The sequence below is a fragment of the Podarcis bocagei genome (genome assembly GCF_964188305.1).
Source record: "Podarcis bocagei genome assembly, chromosome: 15".
In the NCBI taxonomy this organism is placed as follows: domain Eukaryota; kingdom Metazoa; phylum Chordata; class Lepidosauria; order Squamata; family Lacertidae; genus Podarcis; species Podarcis bocagei.
Genome location: NC_138141.1, coordinates 14,483,194 through 14,502,296, shown reverse-complemented (window position 1 = coordinate 14,502,296; position 19,103 = coordinate 14,483,194). Strand labels below are relative to the sequence as shown.

The 19,103-nt window shown below is 44.0% G+C and overlaps 1 protein-coding gene and 1 long non-coding RNA gene across 2 annotated transcripts; both read left to right on the top strand.

The window, feature by feature from the left end:
- The first annotated feature begins 632 nt into the window (after positions 1-632).
- On the top strand, positions 633-4,674 carry LOC308574025. Its single transcript, XR_014002307.1, has 3 exons — positions 633-708; positions 2,772-2,951; positions 4,564-4,674. It is a non-coding gene; the product is annotated as an uncharacterized lncRNA (long non-coding RNA).
- A 2,394-nt stretch (positions 4,675-7,068) lies between these two features.
- Positions 7,069-16,530, top strand: LOC308574024 (carboxypeptidase inhibitor SmCI-like). The gene is made up of 5 exons (XM_081171486.1): positions 7,069-7,179; positions 9,073-9,252; positions 11,152-11,331; positions 12,613-12,792; positions 16,379-16,530. The coding sequence occupies exons 1-5, from the start codon at positions 7,089-7,091 to the stop codon at positions 16,387-16,389; spliced, it is 642 nt and encodes a 213-aa protein (XP_081027612.1). The 5' UTR covers positions 7,069-7,088; the 3' UTR covers positions 16,390-16,530.
- The last annotated feature ends 2,573 nt before the right edge of the window (positions 16,531-19,103 follow it).

The window sequence follows — 19,103 nt, the reverse complement described above, 5'->3', positions numbered from 1 at the left end:
GGTGCCATGGGAAACTGGTTGAAAACCACTGGTTTAGCCAAATATGAGATGTGGTGAGAATAAATCAAACTTTATTGCTACAATAAAAGTTGAATGTACCAGGCACTTATATGATGGTCTTAATAAGAGTTGCTGGATATTTATATTTATATTTCTTTTCCTATCTTATCCTGTCCTGCCTAATCTACCCATTACTCCACAGCACCCACACCAGAGAGGAACAGAAGGGCATGGGCGCTGCATGACAAAAGAACAGGTTTATATCAATATCATGTCTGAAATTCTTCCAGGATGTTTCAGTCTTCTTCTTTTTTCTTTTCAAAATGAGTTTTTATTGGTTTATCATTATATATACATATAAACAAATACAAAATATAATACATAAATTACATGTGTCATATCCAGTCCATGAATCATACATATAGCTTCAACATGTCCTGAGCTGAGGTAGAAGAATATTTTATTGAGAACAGAAAATTTCCTTGTAATTAATAGAGTAGATCCAGATTGTCCCTAGATATTGCTTTTTCATGCCCAGATGACTGCTTCCATTTCCTTAAAGAACACAATATAGTGTCCCTTCTCTTGGTATTGGACAGTCCCATTGAAGAGTCACCATGCAGTGTGGTCACTTCATCCTCCTGTCTCTCATCGTGGGCCTTTTCGCACCCTGGCCTGAGCTGCTGGGCATCTCTGCGTCAGATACAGGTATGAGCTCTCTCTCCTCTTACAACTTCTAAATCGTAGATAGGTAGCCGTGTTGGTCTGCCATAGTCAAAATAAAAAAATTCCTTCCAGTAGCACCTTAAAGACCAACTAAGTTAGTTCTTGGTATGAGCTTTCGTGTGCATCTGAAGAAGTGTGCATGCACACGAAAGCTCATACCAAGAACTAACTTAGTTGGTCTTTAAGGTGCTACTGGAAGGAATTTTTTTATTTTAACTTCTAAATCTTATGTGTATCATGGCTGTACCTCCCCCTATTTCTCTCCAAGTCTTTAACCTGCCTCTCTACATAGGGTTGCCCCCTTCCATAAGGCCCAAGTGATGTGGAGCTTGCTTTCTTGTAGGCAACACATGCACCCAATTATATTGATCACGCTATGGGAGTTTGAGGAGCTTGTGTGCCTACAAAGATTCCCTGGGCTGACTTTGCCCAGTGACTGAACATGTGGCCCTGAAAGGAGCTCAATGGATTCTCCATGGTGGCTCAAAATGAAGAGCTGTGGAGTTGTATCCAACATATTTCTACTCAGAGTAGATCCATTCAAATAGATGACTCTAAGTTAAACACGACAATTCATTGCAATGCCTCTATGCCAAGTATGACAACGTTGCATGCCAGCTGTGGTCCTTGCTTGGGATCAGTGTCAGCACCTGGAATTCTCAGAAGTAGCTGGCATTCTAGCACCCTGCCCAAGGCCACAGTAGATCAGTGATACTCTGGTTGTTCTGTGAGTCACTCTTTAAACTTTACACTATGTTCCCGGGGAAGCAACATTCTGGGAACTACAGTGGTACCTCGGTTTAAGTACTTAATTCATTCCAGAGGTCCGTTGTTAACCTGAAACTGTTCTTAACCTGAAGCACCACTTTAGCTAATGGGGCCTCCTGCTGCTGCCGCACCACCAGAGCACGATTTCTGTTCTCATCCTGAAGCAAAGTTCTTAACCCGAGGTACTATTTCTGGGTTGCGGAGTCTGTAACCTGAAGCGTATGTAACCTGAAGCGTATGGAAGCCGAAGTACCACTGTATCAGATTTGGAGTACACCTACCCTTGAATAGTCTGATCTCTCTCTTCAGCAATCTTTGCCAACTAAACTCAGGGCTCAGGGTGTGGACATAGGAATCTTGTTCATGGTTAGTGTTGACTTCTGGCATCCTCAGGAATATGTGTTGTTTCACTACGCCAGCTAAGATACCTTGCAGGTGGTACTCACCAGAGCGGCATGTTGTTTGGCGCATATTGTTTTGTGTGATTTTTGGTTCATAGATAGACAACTTGGCTTCTTCCAGAAGTATTGGATTTCAGTTTCCCAGCTGACACCCAATGCTAAACTTTTGAGAACAGGAAAGTGACTTTCAGCTAGAACTGGATACAGCCCAGTGGTGGGGATGTAAGGTTATTAAAAGCTTCTGGGTAATGATCTATAAAGAACTGAAGAAAATGTTTAAACTAACTTTTTTAAAAAAACCTGAAGCTTTTTTACTAGGACTAATAGGAACTGAACTCCCCAAAGAAGATAAGAAAATATTTTTGTATGCTACAACAGCTGCCCAAATATTGTTAGCCCAAAGATAGAAGGACGAAAAGATAGCAACGAAAGAAGAATGGCAAATCAAGCTAATGGACTATGCAGAAATGGCAAAATTAATGGCAAAGCTCAGAGACTATGACAGTGAGAAGTTTAAAAAAGAGTGGGAATAGTTTATTATTTATGTGCAAAAATACTGTAAACAGGTTGATACATATAAGTAAAGCATTTAAGTAATTGAAATAATTGAAAAGGTTTAAGAATGGATATGCAGAAGAATTTAGTTAATATAAGGAATCAGAAGAGGGTATGGAGGGAAGTCCAGAGATTTAGGGAATCTCAAAGAGAAGGTTTGTGAAAACATATTTGTATAAATTTAGATCTGGTAGAAATGTGAGTTAATTACTGTTTTTATTTGTGAGGTGGAGTCACCTGGTCAATGTCATTGCTTTCTGTGTTTCAGACTTTGATATAATGTTTATATGAGGCTTGCCTTTCTTTGCTTTTACCCACCAGATGGTCTACCTGATATATGCAAACTCCCTCGGAAAGTAGGAAGATGCAAAGCAAGTTTTACAAGTTTTTTCTTCAATGTTGAAACCCTGAAGTGTGAGAAATTCATTTACGGTGGCTGTGGAAAGAATGCAAATAACTTTCCGAATGAAAATGAATGCTATCAGCAATGTGGACGCTTTGGTAAGAACAAATAACTTGCTGTTTTAGGGCAGGAGCTGTGAACATTTTGGGGCAAATGGGCACATTTCAAAATTTGAGAAACTCTGATGGGTGCATGTCCCCTTTTCTTGAAAACACGAAAGGCCTCCAAGTACAATATTATTATCTCTCTCTCCAAACCCCTCCATACAAACCCAGAAAGGCAACATCCTCTCCCCTTAAAACCTAAACACAACTGAACAAAAAGCACTGTTCGAAATGATTTTTGGTACATTTTACATATTGCAAATTTTATTTGAGACCACTGAACAAGACTAATGGTCAAAAAACCTTACTTTTCTCAAGGTATCTTAGCACAATGACAAACAGAATGTCTGAGAAGATAAAAATCAATTAAAATAAAATAATGTGTACCATTACAGTGGTACCTCGGGATAAGTACTTAATTCGTTCTGGAGGTCCGTTCTTAACCTGAAACTGTTCTTAACCTGAAGCACCACTTTAGCTAATGGGGCCTCCCTCGGTTGCCACGCCGCCAAAGCAAGATTTCTGATCTCATCCTGAAGCAAAGTTCTTAACCCGAGGTACTATTTCTGGGTTAGTGGAGTCTGTAACCTGAAACATCTGTAACCGGAAGCGTATGGAACCTGAGGTACCACTGTACTCAATAACAGCCGAACTCAATGTCTCTTCTCAGTTGCTTTTTGACTGACCAGTCTTCTCCAGTAGAAGATAAATCATACAGAATACAGTAACATCAAATTCAGTATAGCTGCAAATAATATCATATATTTTATGATGTGCTGCAACATAAGTATCTTTCCAGCTTTTCAAACTGAGAAATCTAAAGTACTGAGCCTACTCTCAGGCAGCCATGGCCAGACTCCTGAAGGGATTCTTCCTTCAGGTAGAAAATATCTGACAGGGCTGGTGCAAAATCTAGCCACTCCCTGTCTCCATGGCTCTTTAGCGCAACTCCAGGGCATGGGCAGATAGCAACAGATTGCAATTGCATGAACTGCAACTCCCGTGCAGAGTTCCAAAGGAAAAACACACACTAAGGCAGCAGAATTCTTCAGTTATAGTTTACTGAGGTTTAAAAGTGTACAGGATCTTACTGGATCCCCAGTAAAGTCCCAAAACTTCAGCTCCTAAGACCTCATCCAGTTACAGAAGCAAAGAAACAGACAGTATAACAGAAAGCATAGAAAGAGACACAGAACTGCTCTATAGGCAGGAAATATATCATCTGCCTCTGAGCGTTGACCATGAGCCCCACAGACTCATGAGATAAACAACTGCTGCAAGCTTGTATATGAGAACATTCAAGAATGTTCTGCCCCCATAAAACTCACAATGCTTGACAATATCATCCCTTGAAAGGAAAATGAACAATGGCATCTGTTTCTGAAGGAAGGTCTGCTCACCTCTTATCACCTTGAGTGGCTCCTGAGATGTACTGTGTACTGTGCTTTTACCTTCTTCCTAATGCTTCATCTTTGCTGTGGGCTGCCCTGGGCTCTCTGGGAGAGTAACGGGGACGGAGGGTTATAATTCGTCGTACTCTTCTTCTTCTTCTTCTTTTTCTTTGTATCATTTGATCCACCACAAAGATTCTCTCTTTCTTCCACAGTAGTGAAAGACGAGTAATAGTTTGGCATCCTCAAAAATGCCCCCTGCTCATGTGAAAGAAGACAACAGCTAAATTCCAGATGTCCTGCCAATCTACAGATGTCCTTCCATTCACCCCAGCTGAATATTTCGAATAAGTGCAAGAGTAGTTCAGCATCCTCTGTATTCTGGTTCTTGAGTATGGCGTGTTGTCCACATTAATTCATCTGCTATTAAATCCACATTAATGCTGTTAAGTGTCTTCTATGGCTTACTATTTCTTTGTGGGGAGCTTAGATGATTTTAGTTACTAAAATATTTATATGCTGCTATATCATCTAAATATCAAAGTGATTTACATTATCTACATATATCATAAAACATGTAAAAAAAATTAGATTAGAGAACATCAACTAACCATTAAGTATTTTCTTAAATGCTGGCATAAAGCTGTCATTATAAAAATGTTTTCAGCAGGCCTTTAAAGATTCACAGCCTGCTGAATCTCTGTTGGCTGAGCAGTCCTTAGGACTGGGCAAAAGGTTAAAGGTTTGGATTCTTGTTGTCAGATGAGCCTCACCAACTCCGGGGACAAGACATGATGCTCCTCCAGATGATCTAAGTGTTTGAACTGACAGATGAGATGTTAGGCTGCTCTTAGGTATTTTGGACTTGTAAATTACCTTAATACAAAGACAATGAACTTGGCTCGGTAGTAGATGCGCAGCCAGTGCAGACCTTTTAACAATTCTGTCATCCTTTTGCACCAACTGGAGCTTTCAGATGAGGCCGAAGGGCAGCCCCACATAGATCACATTGTTGTAATCCAGCCTCAAGGTTACCAACATGTGATCAGACTTTCCCTGTCCAGGAGCAGCCATAGCGGCCCAATCAGGCAGAGCTGTCAAAAGGAACTCCTAGATTCAAAGGACACCTGGGCTTCTAATGAGAAACATGTTTCCAGGAGCCCTCCAGAGCTGCCTTGCGTATCTCCTGGTCATGGGACCCACCCTCCCAAAGGGCATTTTTCTTCATCTGGAAGTGTCCTGGGAGGGATTTTAATTCAGCTTTAAGAACAGCATAACCCTTTCTACTGCCATGATGTGAGCTTACAGTTTGCAGGTATGGATAGGTGACTAACACAACTCGAGTGCTGACATCTAGTGTGAACACAATGAAGGAAACAAAGTACTGCAAAGTAGCCTGGGCTAGGTCTTATGGAATCGATGGCTTGTGAGAACTGTATAAAGGCGTCTGCACCAACCACTTCAGCTATGAAAGCCAGAGTGGAGTGGTGGCGCAGTCTGTAACTCACCACCCACCTGGAATGTGTGGATAAAAAGCACAGGGGGAGCAACACAGTTTGACAGCAAGCATTCACACGTTACACCCCCTCCCTATTAGCAGTCTGTGGTCACACCCACACTAGACATCTAAAGCAGACTTATACCATGTTGCCAGTCCTGGCTTCCCCCAAAGAGTACCAGGAACCCTAGTTTTTTACGGGTGCCGAGAGTGGTTAGGAGAGCCCACACTGAGAAATAATTTCGAGAGCCCTTAAGCAACTCCACGTCCCAGGATTCTTTGTGGAAAGGGCTTGGTGGTGACAAAGAATGCGGACATAATGCCTGCTGGACATTCTCACTGTCAGCACTTGGAATTCTTGGGGAGATGCTGGCATCAGAGCAGCTTACAGTGGTACCTCGGGTTAAGTACTTAATTCGTTCCAGAGGTCCGTACTTAACCTGAAACTGTTCTTAACCTGAAGCACCACTTTAGCTAATGAGGCCTCCCGCTGCTGCTATGCTGTTGGAGCACGATTTCTGTTTTCAGCCTGAAGAAAAGTTCTTAACCTGAGGTACTATTTCTGGGTTAGCAGAGTATGTAAGCTGAAGCGTATGTAACCTGAGGTACCACTGTACTTTCAGACAGGTTCATGTGGCCATCCAGAGATTAAATAACAATCTTTTCCAGCCAAGTCAAGACTGTTCTTTTTCTCTGGCTGAATTAAAAATGGAATAAATGGTTCAAAATCTATCCCCCCGCCATGAGTTATGTGTGTATAATATATTGCATGAACTTCATGTTTGCATTGACATTGAGAGTCTGTGGACCAACCTTCACCAATCTGAGCTGGCAGGGGCTGGTGGGAGTTTAGTTCAATACATCTGCAGGGCACCAAGTTGGCAAACACTGCTGTCGACCGTAAGCACTCTTATGATCTGTTATCAGGCCTTGCTACATGCAGTTGAAAGAAAAGAAAAAACCGGAAGAAGGCCATAAACTTTGCATGACCAAAGATCAGGTTTGTATCAACATCATATCACGGAACTGAAACATTTGAGAGTTCCAATGTGTCCCTATTTGATGTGGAAGAATACTTTAATGAGAACAGGAAATTACATTGGAATCATCAGAGTAGATCCAGAGTGTCCCTAGAGATTGGTAATTCATTTTTTCATGCCCAATTGATGGGCTCCATTTCTTTGAAGAACATGATATAACATCCCTTCCCCTGGCACGGGACATTCTTATCAAAGAGTCGCCATGCAGTGTGGTCCTTTCATCCTCCTGTCTCTCATTGTGGGCCTTTTCTCACCCTGGCCTGAGCTGCTGGGCATCTCTGTGTTGGATACAGGTATGAGCTCTCTCATTTTACAACTTCTAAATCTTTTGTGTATCATGGCTTTACCTCCCCCTATCTCTCTCCAGTTCTTTAACCCGCCTCTCTACTAAGGGTTGCCCCCCTCCTTAAGGTCCAAGGGACGTGGAACTTGATTTTTCCCAAGCAACAAATGTGCCCACTTATATTGATCTTTCTATAACAGTTGGAGGCCCAAGCAACAACCTGAATTTGCCCAGTGAGCAATTACATCAGCTTGATCAAATCTGGATCTTCAAAGGAGCTCCATGGCTTCTCCATGGCTTGGTGGCTTAAATCTGTGGTGGCTCAAGATGAAGACATGTGGGGTTGTAACCAACGACGGTTCACTCAGAGTAGATCCATTCAAATAGATGACTCTATAAGTTAAACAAGACAATTAATTCCAATGCATTTTTGGATAGTTGAATTTCATGACATGGAATCCTCAGAAATATGCTGGCATTCTAGCACTCTGCCCAGGACTATAGTAGACCAGTGATACTCTGGTTGTTCTGTGAGTCACTCTTTTAAACTTTATACTATGTTTCCAGGGAAGCAAAATTATGGGAATGCTCAGATTTGGAGTAAACCTACCCTTGAATAGTCTGATCTCTCTCTTCAGCAATCTTTGCCAACTAAGCTCAAATCAGCCATGGTTCAGGGTGTGGACATTTGAACTTTGTTCATGGTTAGTGTTGACTTCTGGCATCCTCAGGAATATCGTGCTGTGTCACTGCATCAGCCAAGATACCTTGCAGGTGGTACTCACCAGAGTGGCAGAGAGCAGCATGATGCTTGGCCCATATTGGTTTTGGTACAATGACTCCTAAGAGGCACAATGTGGGTCTCTTTGGGAAACTCTCAGATTTGGAATCAACTTATCCTTGGATCTGCTGCTCCCTTCAGTTATCTGTCTCAGCCTGTTCAAAGGACTGGATCAGAGCTTTTATGGAATCCTGCTCTTCTCAAAACAGGATCTGTGGTTTTATTTTGTTTTTGTTTTTTGGTCACTGGGTAGACAACTTGGCTTCTTCCAGAAGTCTTGGATTTCAGTTTCCCAGCTGACACACAATGCTAAACTATTGAGAAGAGGAAAGTAACTCTCAGCTGGAACTGGACACAACCCTATCCTCATTCAGCCAGATGCTGAATAACCAAATTATAGCACTGGAAGAGAAGTTTTTTGTTTTTGTGGGGTGGTGATGGTGGTCATCTAGCCCAAAGTTGAAACAACCTCATACTTTCCATTTGAAGTAACTTTCAGTAGCTCCAGACTATCTATTCTTGTTAAACTTTCTCCTCAGAACAAACTATATCCCTTTATAATCCTGGTCCCTCTATTCTCCTCGGTGACTCTCCAGTTTGTCAATCTCATTCTTAATATTTGGCTTTCAGAAGTGGACACAGCCCTAACATTCTTCACTCAGCCAAATGCTGAACCACTGAATTATAGCACTGGAAGAGAATTTGGGATTTGTTGAGTCTAAAGTTGTGGCAAGCTCATACTTTCCATCTGAGTTGGAATGTTCCTATAGGTTTGTAGGATTTCAGGGTGATGGTCTGTCAAACCTTTCTCTCACCATGTATCTCAGTGGTCTGAGTTAGCTCTGTAGCCCCAAGCCCCAAGAGATTTCCACTCAAATTTACTATGGTGGTAATTATGCTAAATCCATTTAAAGGGCTACGGAGAAATCACAACAGCACCGAAGTTTCAACTGGGCTGCTGGTCTGTTACCATAACTATTAGATCCCCATTCAGAAGTTCCTCATTGTATACTTAGGAGGGCTATCTTCAGGACTCACATGGTTAATGTCGTTGCTTTCTGTGTTTCAGACTTTGATATAATGTTTATATGAGAATTGCCTTTGTTTTCTTTTACCCACCAGATAATCTACCTGATATATGCAAACTCCCTGTAAGTATAGGAAGCTGCGGAGGTAGTATTCCACGTTTTTTCTTCAATACTGAAACCATGATGTGTGAGCAGTTTATTTTTGGTGGATGTGAACCGAATGCAAATAACTTTTTGAAGTATGCTTCTTGCTATCAGGAATGTGGACGCTTTGGTAAGAACAAATAGCTTGCTGTTTTAGGGCAGGAGCTGTGAACATTTTGGGGCAAATGGGCACATTTCAAAATTTGAGAAACTCTGATGGGTGCATGTCCCCTTTTCTTGAAAACATGAAAGGCCTCCAAGTACAATATTATTATCTCTCTCTCCAAACCCCTCCATACAAACCCAGAAAGGCAACACCCTCTCCCCTTAAGAATAACTGAAGAGAAATCATTGTTTGAAATGATTTTTTGGTACATTTTACATATTGAAAATTTTATTTGAGACCACTGAACAAGGCTTGTGGTCAAAAAGCCTTTGGCTTACTTTGGTTTTCTTTAGGTATGTTGGCACAATGACAAACAGAATGTCTGAGAAGATAAAAATCAATTAAAATAAAACAATGTGTGTTGTTGTTGTCTAGTCATTTAGTCGTGTCTGACTCTTCGTGACCTCATTGACCAGAGCAAGCCAGGCACTCCTGTCTTCCACTGCCTCCCACAGTTTGGTCAAACTCATTTTAGTAGCTTTGAGAACACTGTCCAACCATTTTGTCCTCTGTTGTCCCCTTCTCCTTGCGCCCTCAATCTTGCATTGCTTTCTTGCATTTCCTTTTAATTGGGATGGTTTTCACTGCTGCCTCCTGTAATGTGTACCATTACACAATTCAAATAACAGCCAAACTGAATGTCTGTATGCAGTTGCTTTTTGACTGACTAGTCTTCACCAGTAGAAGATAAACCATACACAATACAGCAACACCAACTTGCAAATAGCTGCAAATAATATAATTGATTTTATGATGTGCTGCAACAAAAGTATCTTTCCAATTTTTCAAACTGAGAAATATAAAGCAGTGAGCTGTCAGTCTTCGGGGAATCCGATCCCTCCTCTAGTGGCAGTAAATAAGTAGGTAAAAAGAAAGGAGCTTCTGACCAATGAGTTTTTTTAGTAATCACAGCAAGAGACAAAGTTATCCCTATTTCTCTAGAAATGGCGTTGCTCCCAGTAAAGGTTCACCCCCTACGTCTATATTAATCTACGCCACTCCTACTTCAGGTAATCTGAGGTTGTTGTTGCTGAGCTCTCTGTTCTATCACATTCCAAGCCCATCTAGTCTTAGGTAAAGGGGGGGGCAGGAATGCTTTTCAAGGACACCTAATCTGTCAACTCTCTCTCTCTCGGTGTTTCCTCTTCCAGCTGTTCCTCACCCAGTATTTCCCAGCTTTCCCCCTCTGATCAATGCCCTTCTGCAAACAACTGTTCTAAAGCTATACTACCCTCCCGCCCTTCAGGAGAAGGGGGTGGCGGCCCCCACCATTCCTCCTCAGTCCAGCCCCTGACATGAGCCTACTCTTAGGCAGCCATGGCCAGACTCCAGAAGGGATTCTTCCTTCCGTTAGAAAATATCTGAAAGGGCTGGTGCAAAATCCAGTCACCCCTTGTCTCCATGGCTCTTTATAGCAACTCCAGGGCATGGGCAGATAGCAGAAGAGTAGCAGTTGCATGAACTGCAATGCCCGTGCAGAGTTCCAAAGGGAAAGAACTGCGGCCACCTTTAGAGGCATAAGACATTTCCAGATCCCGTATTTCACTATGTAATCAAGAAGGAAAAGTTCCCTTTCCTTTTCTCCATCATGTTGGATTGGCTTATGCATTGGCCTCTGATAACATGTTTCATGGCATCCCATAGGGATGAGATTTTAATGTTCAGGACAGTGGTAATTTGAACATATCCCTAATTTCAATTAGGCTTTGGTTTGTTAGTGTGATCACTGGATCCCACTGCAGAAGGTCCTTCATTGCCTACTTAGATAATTTCAGGAGCTGGAGTCACACTTTCACTGTTTTTGCACTTCTGACTTTGAAATTATGTACACATGAGACTTGTCTTTGTTCTTTGATCCACTAGCTGGAATACCCCGCATATGCAAAATCGCCCAAAGCCATGGAAATTGCAGAGGAAATTATCCACGCTATTTCTTCAACGTCAAAACCCTAGAGTGTGAGAAATTCATTTACAGTGGCTGTGGAGGCACTGAAAATAATTTTGTATCTCTTACAGATTGCACTCACGTGTGTGAATCTTACGGTAAGAGGAAACTTTTTTTTAAAACCACACTTTAGGGTGTGATGGAGTATGGAGCCCTTTGTGCTGATTCCCATTGGATCCCTAGTTACCTATTTGTTTGTTTGTTTGATACATGGCTCTCCCCTCCCCATTTTATCCTCACAACAACCCTGTGAGGTAGGCTAGGCTTGAGAGACAGTGACTGCCCAAGGCCATACCCAGTGAGCTTCATGGCCAAGTGGGGATTCAAACCCTGGTTTCCCAGGTCACATACGAAACACTAACCATAACACCTCATTGGCTGCCATAGTCCTCTTGACCAATGTGTCGCCTCACCTGCTGCATTAAGCTATACTTCAGTTTTATACTAGAGTAGGTGGAAGTAGGGATGGAGGTGGTGCTGTGGGTTAAACCACAGAGCCTAGGACTTGCTGATCAGAAGGTTGGCGGTTTGAATCCCTGCGATGGGGTGAGCTCCCGTTGCTCGGTCCCTGCTCCTGCCAACTTAGCAGCTCGAAAGCACCTCAAAGTGCAAGTAGATAAATAGGTACTGCTCCAACGGAAAGGTAAACGGCGTTTCTGTGCGCTGCTCTGGTTCGCCAGAAGCGGCTTAGTCATGCTGGCTGTACGCCGGCTCCCTTGGCCAATAAAGCGAGATGAGCAACGCAACCCCATAGTTGGTCACAACTGGACCTAATGGTCAGGGGTCCCTTTACCTTTACCTAGGTGGAAGTGGAAAACTGCTGAAAGAACCAGCGCAGGAACAGGGCAGGAGGTATGGAATGTCTGCCTTGGAATGTAGGCTTCAGGGTTATGGTTTCACAAGCATTTCTCTCCCCAAGCATTTTTCCGTGCAGCAAACCTTAACGCAGTTTCACTAAATTTACTGTGGTGCTAAAATATGTTCAATTCATTTTAAGAACTCTGGAATAAACCACAACAGCCACATCCATACAGCCACCAGCCACATCCATTTAAAGCACAAGCCTAGCCTCACACTATTCTGGAAGCTTCAGTTTACCCCTCACAGATACCCAATTCTTAGCACCACTAACAAATTGCAGTTCCAAGGATGTGGTTCAAATGTGCATGAAATGTGTCCTAAGTTTATGGTGTGCCTGTGACCCTAGTCACTTTAGGTCTGTCAGTATGACTACTGGATTCTTGTCTATAGGTTTCTTCATTGCATAATTAAAATTTTCAGGTGTCAGAATCATAGCCTCAGCTGTCATCATATTCTCTGTTTCAGACTTTCAGATTATATATAACAAACCCTGCCTTTTTTCTCCTTTTACCCACCAGTTATTTTCCCTTCAAGATGCAGACTCAGTAAAGCCGTTGGAAAGTGCAAGGAATCCAATGTACGGTATTTCTTCAATATGTCCACCAAGAAATGTGAACAGTTTATCCACCGTGGCTGTGGTGGCAATGCCAATAGATTTGAGACTCAAGAGGAATGCGAATTTGAGTGTCAATATTTTGGTAAGAGCGAATACTTTCTTACTTTAGGACAGGGGTCTCCTCCAGGAAACACGAAACCCACCCAGGAAACATTCCTGCCCTCCCCAAAAAGCAAACCTACCCCCACAAATCCAGTCAGGCAAGAAACAAGTGAACCAACCAGCCAACCAACCAACCAACTAACCAACCCAGGCTATATCTTTCTCTGCAAAAACAAAGCAGCCCAAGTACGCAAGGCAACCTAACACATTTGCTTCCACAAAATCCCTACAATCTCATTAAGTTGCAAAATTAAAACACCCACAGCAGCTCGGCTGGACCTGGTGGAAACCATGTGGTTTGCCCAGGTTCTCACCCCCCCCCCCCAATTCTCTAAATTTCGGCAGCAATCTGCAATTTAAAAAAAAAATCATGAAAATTAATCAGCATTTTAGTGCAAGTTTCTCCTAAAACCCCATTTTCACGTACACATTTTTTGCAAGCAGTTTCTCCAAATACAGTGCATTTTAGTATGTTGTACAGTGGTGCCTCGCAAGACGAAATTAATTCGTTCCGCAAGTTTTTTCTTCTTGCGAGTTTTTCGTCTTGCGAAGCACGGTTTCCCATAGGAATGCATTGAAAATCAATTAATGCGTTCCTATGGAAACCGCTTGCCAGGCTGGCGGTGCGGAGAAGGGCTTTTCTCCCCACCGCAAGCCTTCAGGACAGGTACGGGAACAGAGGGGAAGGGGCGCAGCGCTTCTCCTCTGTTCCCGGGCCTTGCGGTGGGAGGAGGGTTTTTCCTCCCCACCGCCAACATTCAGAACAGCATTCTGAATGTTGGCGGTGGGAAGGAAAACCCTCCTCCCACCGCAAGTCTTCAGGACAGCCATCCGAAGGCTGGCGTGGGGAGAAGGGCTTTCCGCCCCACCGCCAGCCTTCGGAGGAGCCTTCCGAAGGCTGGCGCGGGGAGAAGGGCTTTCCGCCCCACCGCCAGCCTTTGGAGCAGCCTTCCGAAGGCTGACGCGGGGAGAAGGGCTTTCCGCCCCACCGCCAGCCTTCGGAGGAGCCTCCCGAAGGCTGGCGCGGGGAGAAGGGCTTTCCGCCCCACCGCCAGCCTTCGGAGCAGCCTTCCGAAGGCTGGCGCGGGGAGAAGGGCTTTTCTCCCCACCGCCAGCCTTCGGAGCAGCCTTCCGAAGGCTGGCGCGGGGAGAAGGGCTTTCCGCCCCACCGCCAGCCTTCGGAGGAGCCTTCCGAAGGCTGGCGCGGGGAGAAGGGCTTTCCGCCCCACCGCCAGCCTTCGGAGGAGGTCCGAGGACAGTGGGGAAGAAGCGCTGCGCTTCCCCACTGTCCCGGAGATTTCCCTATAGGCTTTCGTCTTGCGAAGCAAGCCCATAGGGAAATTCGTTTTGCGAAGCGCCTCCAAAACGGAAAACCCTTTCGTCTAGCGGGTTTTCCGTCTTGCGAGGCGTTCGTCTTGCGGGGTACCACTGTATTCGTTTTTATACACATCTCCCTATAATGTAAGCAATTTTGTAAACATCGTTGAGTTGGAGAACTACTTTGCAAAATTCAGATAACCGCAAATTTTGTATCATGGTTGCATTTGGGTTTTCATATTATTTCAGAAAATGGACATTTGATAGATTTGGCTTCAAGTGCTAACTGAATTGAATCATCTCCCCCACCCTCTTCTTTTCATATCCTATGAATGGCTCACATGGGGTTAAGTCCAATGCTAGTTTTACTCAGAGTTAATAGAAATCATACCATAGCTGTCAACGTTTCCCTTTTTTTAAGGGAAATTCCCTTATTCCAAATAGGATTCTTCGCAAGAAAAGGGAAAAGTTGACAGCTATGGATCATACCCCCCAACTGCTTGCAGGTGTGTGTGTGTGTGTGTGTGTGTGTGTGTGTGGCGGTGTTGGGTCTAGGTGTGCTTGCAGGTTTATAGCTGGTGGCAATCATGGTGGTGTGGCAGGCCAAGGCAGCCTGGGGCTTTGGGTTGGGAATCCCAGCTTTGGGTTGGGAAATGTTGGATGGCATGTAGAGATTAACAGATGTGGCCAAGGTCCAGTATTTTAAATAAATCTACTCTGAGTAAAAGTTAGTTGGAGAGAACCTATTATGTCCAAGTGCATTGGTGGTGGTGGTGGGGAAGCAGGATGGGTGAAAGATTAAAACAGATTCCTGAAAAATTCCAAAACAATTAGGAGAGGGAAGGTTTCCAAGGGAGGTGCCCTGGGTGCCTGTGTAAATTAGTACGTTAGTGATGCCAGGAATAGAGTGGTGCTATTACTTCTCTAAAGGGACGCAGGTGGCGCTGTGGGTAAAACCTCAGCGCCTAGGACTTGCTGATCGCATAGTCAGCAGTTCGAATCCCCGCGGCGGGGTGCACTCCCGTCGTTCGGTCCCAGCGCCTGCCAACCTAGCAGTTCAAAAGCACCCCCGGGTGCAAGTAGATAAATAGGGACCGCTTACCAGCGGGAAGGTAAACGGCGTTCCGTGTGCTGTATTGGCTCGCCAGAGCAGCTTCGTCACGCTGGCCACGTGACCCGGAAGTGTCTGCAGACAGTGCTGGCTCCCGGCCTATAGAGTGAGATGAGCGCACAACCCTAGAGTCTGGCAAGACTGGCCCGTACGGGCAGGGGTACCTTTACCTTTACCTTTATTACTTCTCTTGATCTGGACATTAGACTTCTGTTGATGCAGCCTTGGGTGTGCTATTGGATGAAACAGATTGTTTTGATTCTCCTCCCTACCCCTCAGGGCAGGGTTGTACTTCAGAAGCCGCTATGGAAGGAGGGACCACCACTGGGATCTCGATAGCAGCAGCTCACAATGCTGTTTCTTTCTCTCTCTCTCTCTCTCTCTCTCTCTCTCTCTCTCTCTCCCCGTGCTCCCCCTTTAATTGTAAAATGTAAAATTGTAAAATTTAATTGTAAAATGACTAACCTATAGGAACCCAAGGGGAGGAGTTAGAGTTGTTAAGAAGTCAGTCTGGAGTTAGAGAAGAGAGAGGGAGGATAGGTCTGTGGGTTGGGCTAGTCTGATGTGAGAGAGGGAGAGAATCTGTTAAGAGGAGTCAGTCAAACAGTTGAGATAATCAGTCAGAAGGTATTAGGAAAGTATAGGCCGGTAAAGAAACTAAGGTTAAGAAACTGACAAGAAAATTATCTGAGAAACCATAAACTTGTTAATGCTTATAAAATAAACTTGTTTATTTGGTTTAATGTTAACAACTGTCTCGACTCAGTGTGTACCCAAGAGAAATGGGTTGGTGGCAGCAGGGAAGTGAGCACAGTGGTGGCACAGGGATCAATAGACCGTCAAATGTCCGGGGACCCTGTGTGATCGCCACAAAAGTGACCCACCCACCCACCCGCGCTCCCCCTTTGGTCAAGATGGCCATTTAGAAGCACCCATGGCAAAAGTGCGAGTTCAAGTTACATTTGTACCATATGATGGTGACTTGTCCGCCGCTCTTTGTGCACTGTGCTTTCTTTCCCTTTGTTCTTCTTACTGCCCCCTTGATGCGAGCTGCCCTGGGCTCCCTGACAGAGGAAGGGTGGAATATAAGGAATGTGTTGTTAGATCCATAAGAAAGAAATATCTCTTTTTTCCACAGTGATCATCTAATCTGCTGCAAGAGCCAGTAATATTTCGAGAACTTCAAAGATGCTACCAGTTCATTCCGGGAAGAAGAAAACCCCCAGGACAGCTTAATTCCAGATATCCTACCATTTCCAGATGTCCTATTCACCTTAGCTGGAGGCTCCTCAGTGTTCTGAATAAAGACAATGGGGGTTCAGGATCCTCTGTATCCTAATTCCTGAGTATCAGGCTATGTGTACATTGATTCATTCTCTGTTTAAATCCTTAATATCTTCTTCCCAAATGCATGGTTCTCTGCCAATGCAGGTAACAGGTTTATTAAGCATTGCCTCTTGTTCTCTATTCAACAGTATTTTTACAAGGCATTTAGTTATATATTGATATTTCAAAGGCATTAACAGCTGTGCTTTATATACATATACAGTGGTACCTCAGGTTAAGTACTTAATTCGTTCCGGAGGTCCGTACTTAACCTGAAACTGTTCTTAACCTGAAGCACCACTTTAGCTAATGGGGCCTCCCGCTGCCGCCGTGCCACCGGAGCACAATTTCCGTTCTCATCCTGAAGCAAAGTTCTTAACCCGAGGTACTATTTCTGGGTTAGCGGAGTCTGTAACCTGAAGCATCTGTAACCTGAAGCGTATGTAACCTGAGGTACCACTATATAGAAAAATGGTGCTGGTACTCACCATGAAGTTGTGACAGTAAGTGCCACACTTTTAAAAATCAAAACAAAACATGCCAGAACTGCGTGCCCTTGAGTACCCCCAGAAAAAAAGCACAGATTAGCAGTCCACCTTTCATATGGAAGCACCAGGGTGGAAATACAGTGGTGCCCCGCAAGACGAATGCCTCGCAAGACGGAAAACTCGCTAGACGAAAGAGTTTTCCGTTTTGGAGGTGCTTCGCAAAACGAATTTCCTATGGGCTTGCTTCGCAAGACGACAATGTCTTGCGAGTTCCTGCTGGTCCCCCCCCTTTTTCTAAGCCGCTAAGCCGCTTATCAGCTGATCCGATCAGCAGATAAGCCGCTAAAAGCCGCTAAAAGCCGCTAATAGCGCTAATCCACTAATCCGTCAATGGGCTTGCTTCGCAAGACAAAAAAACCGCTAGACGAAGAGAATCACGGAACGGATTCTTTTCATCTTGCGAGGCACCACTGTACAGAGGCAATAAAATCAAACTCACAATAAGAACTTGCACAGGGGGAAACGGAATAAAATATGATACAGTGACATCCACAATGAAATCCCATGACAGTAGCTGTGGTGCAACAGCTAAAAGAAATTCAGGGCCGTCTTAAGCATATCCAGGGCCGTGGTGCAAAGATCCCTCCGGTGCTGCCCTCCCCCCCATTTACCAGAGTTGTCAAACTTTTCCCAAGCCTCTGCTGGGATTGCTCTCCTCCCGCAGAGGTTTGGGAAGGAAGCTGCACGCCCGCCAGCCATATGGTTGATGAGGCGCAGCTGGCAGGCATGCAGGAGGGAAATGGGAGGCCGCCGGCAAAGCTGCGCAGCTCCCCCACTCATATTGGTGTTTCACAAGATTGACACGTTGCAGGACCGTAGCCAGACCTTAGCAGAGCATACGCAGAGTTCCAGAAAGCAATCAGTTGCAAGCAGGATGGACGAAGCAGGAACAAAACGCTGCTACCAGTAACTTGGTTACTTAGAGGTGTTTATTATTTTCAGCAGACTCTACAAGTTACTATATACACGAACAGATACGGATCTTAACCAGCTCTCTCTTAACAAACTCCAAACTACTCTCAGACTCCACACTGACCAACACACACTCCAGTCAGTTAGGTCATAAGTCATCATGCCTGTGTGAGACCTCAACCAATGGCAAAGCTGTATCCAGGGTCCCACATCTCCACACAGATTACTCCTCTCTGTTCAGTCATCCTTGGCTGTCGGCCAACTCTTAATTGACTCTTGTGTGAAGCTGCACAGAATGGCACGTAGTCAAAAATCCCAACAACTCGCTGGGGCGCCCCTGAAAGGCCGGCGCCCTGGCGCAACGCACCAGTAAGCCCAATGGGAAAGACGGCTCTGAAGAAATGAATCCACAAAATTTATGTATAGCAAAGCAATATACAGTATGCACAACATGTGACTAGCTATACACTTACTTTTGTAAGAGAAACTCTCTTATGTCCAGTTGTTTCATGTTTCTAGATTCATTAAATAAACGCAGAATAACCTCTACCTTCTGTTGTGGCTCATAAGCTCCCCCGATTCACTGCTGTTGATATATAGATGGTCCAGCTATTGAGGAGGCAAGCACAGAAAGCAAGAGCACAAGAGCAGTAGCAGAGTTGCAACCCTCCAGCAACCATCATTTCCAGGTGGCTGAAGCTGTGTTATATTTCTCTGGTCAAAATTCAAAGCTGCATGAACCTTCCCTTTCTGCTTCCAGTCCTCACTTTTTTATATATATAATTTTTAAAATTTGCTTTTAAAAAGTATAAACATACAACAACAAAAAATTCAAAATCCAAATAATAAGATTACTCTGTTATTTATTAAGTTTTCACAAATTTTAGAAAGACATACAATACACACAATACAAAAATATACATACAATAACAAACAAACACGTATAATTTCAACTCCTTTTTTTTTCTTGAACTTACTTCATCGACTTCCCCATACCTCCCCTTTCTGCATTCCAATTCCCAAAATTATTCAAGCAAATCCTTCCCCTTAATTTTATCCAATTTATTCCTTTTCTTT

Bases quoted from the DNA above. Each gene is read 5' to 3' on its own strand.
- LOC308574024 (XM_081171486.1), top strand. From the start codon at position 7,089: ATGCAGTGTGGTCCTTTCATCCTCCTGTCTCTCATTGTGGGCCTTTTC. The intron at 7,180-9,072 runs GTATGAGCTCTC...TTTACCCACCAG, and splicing joins CATCTCTGTGTTGGATACAG to ATAATCTACCTGATATATGC. The intron at 11,332-12,612 runs GTAAGAGGAAAC...TTTACCCACCAG, and splicing joins TCACGTGTGTGAATCTTACG to TTATTTTCCCTTCAAGATGC.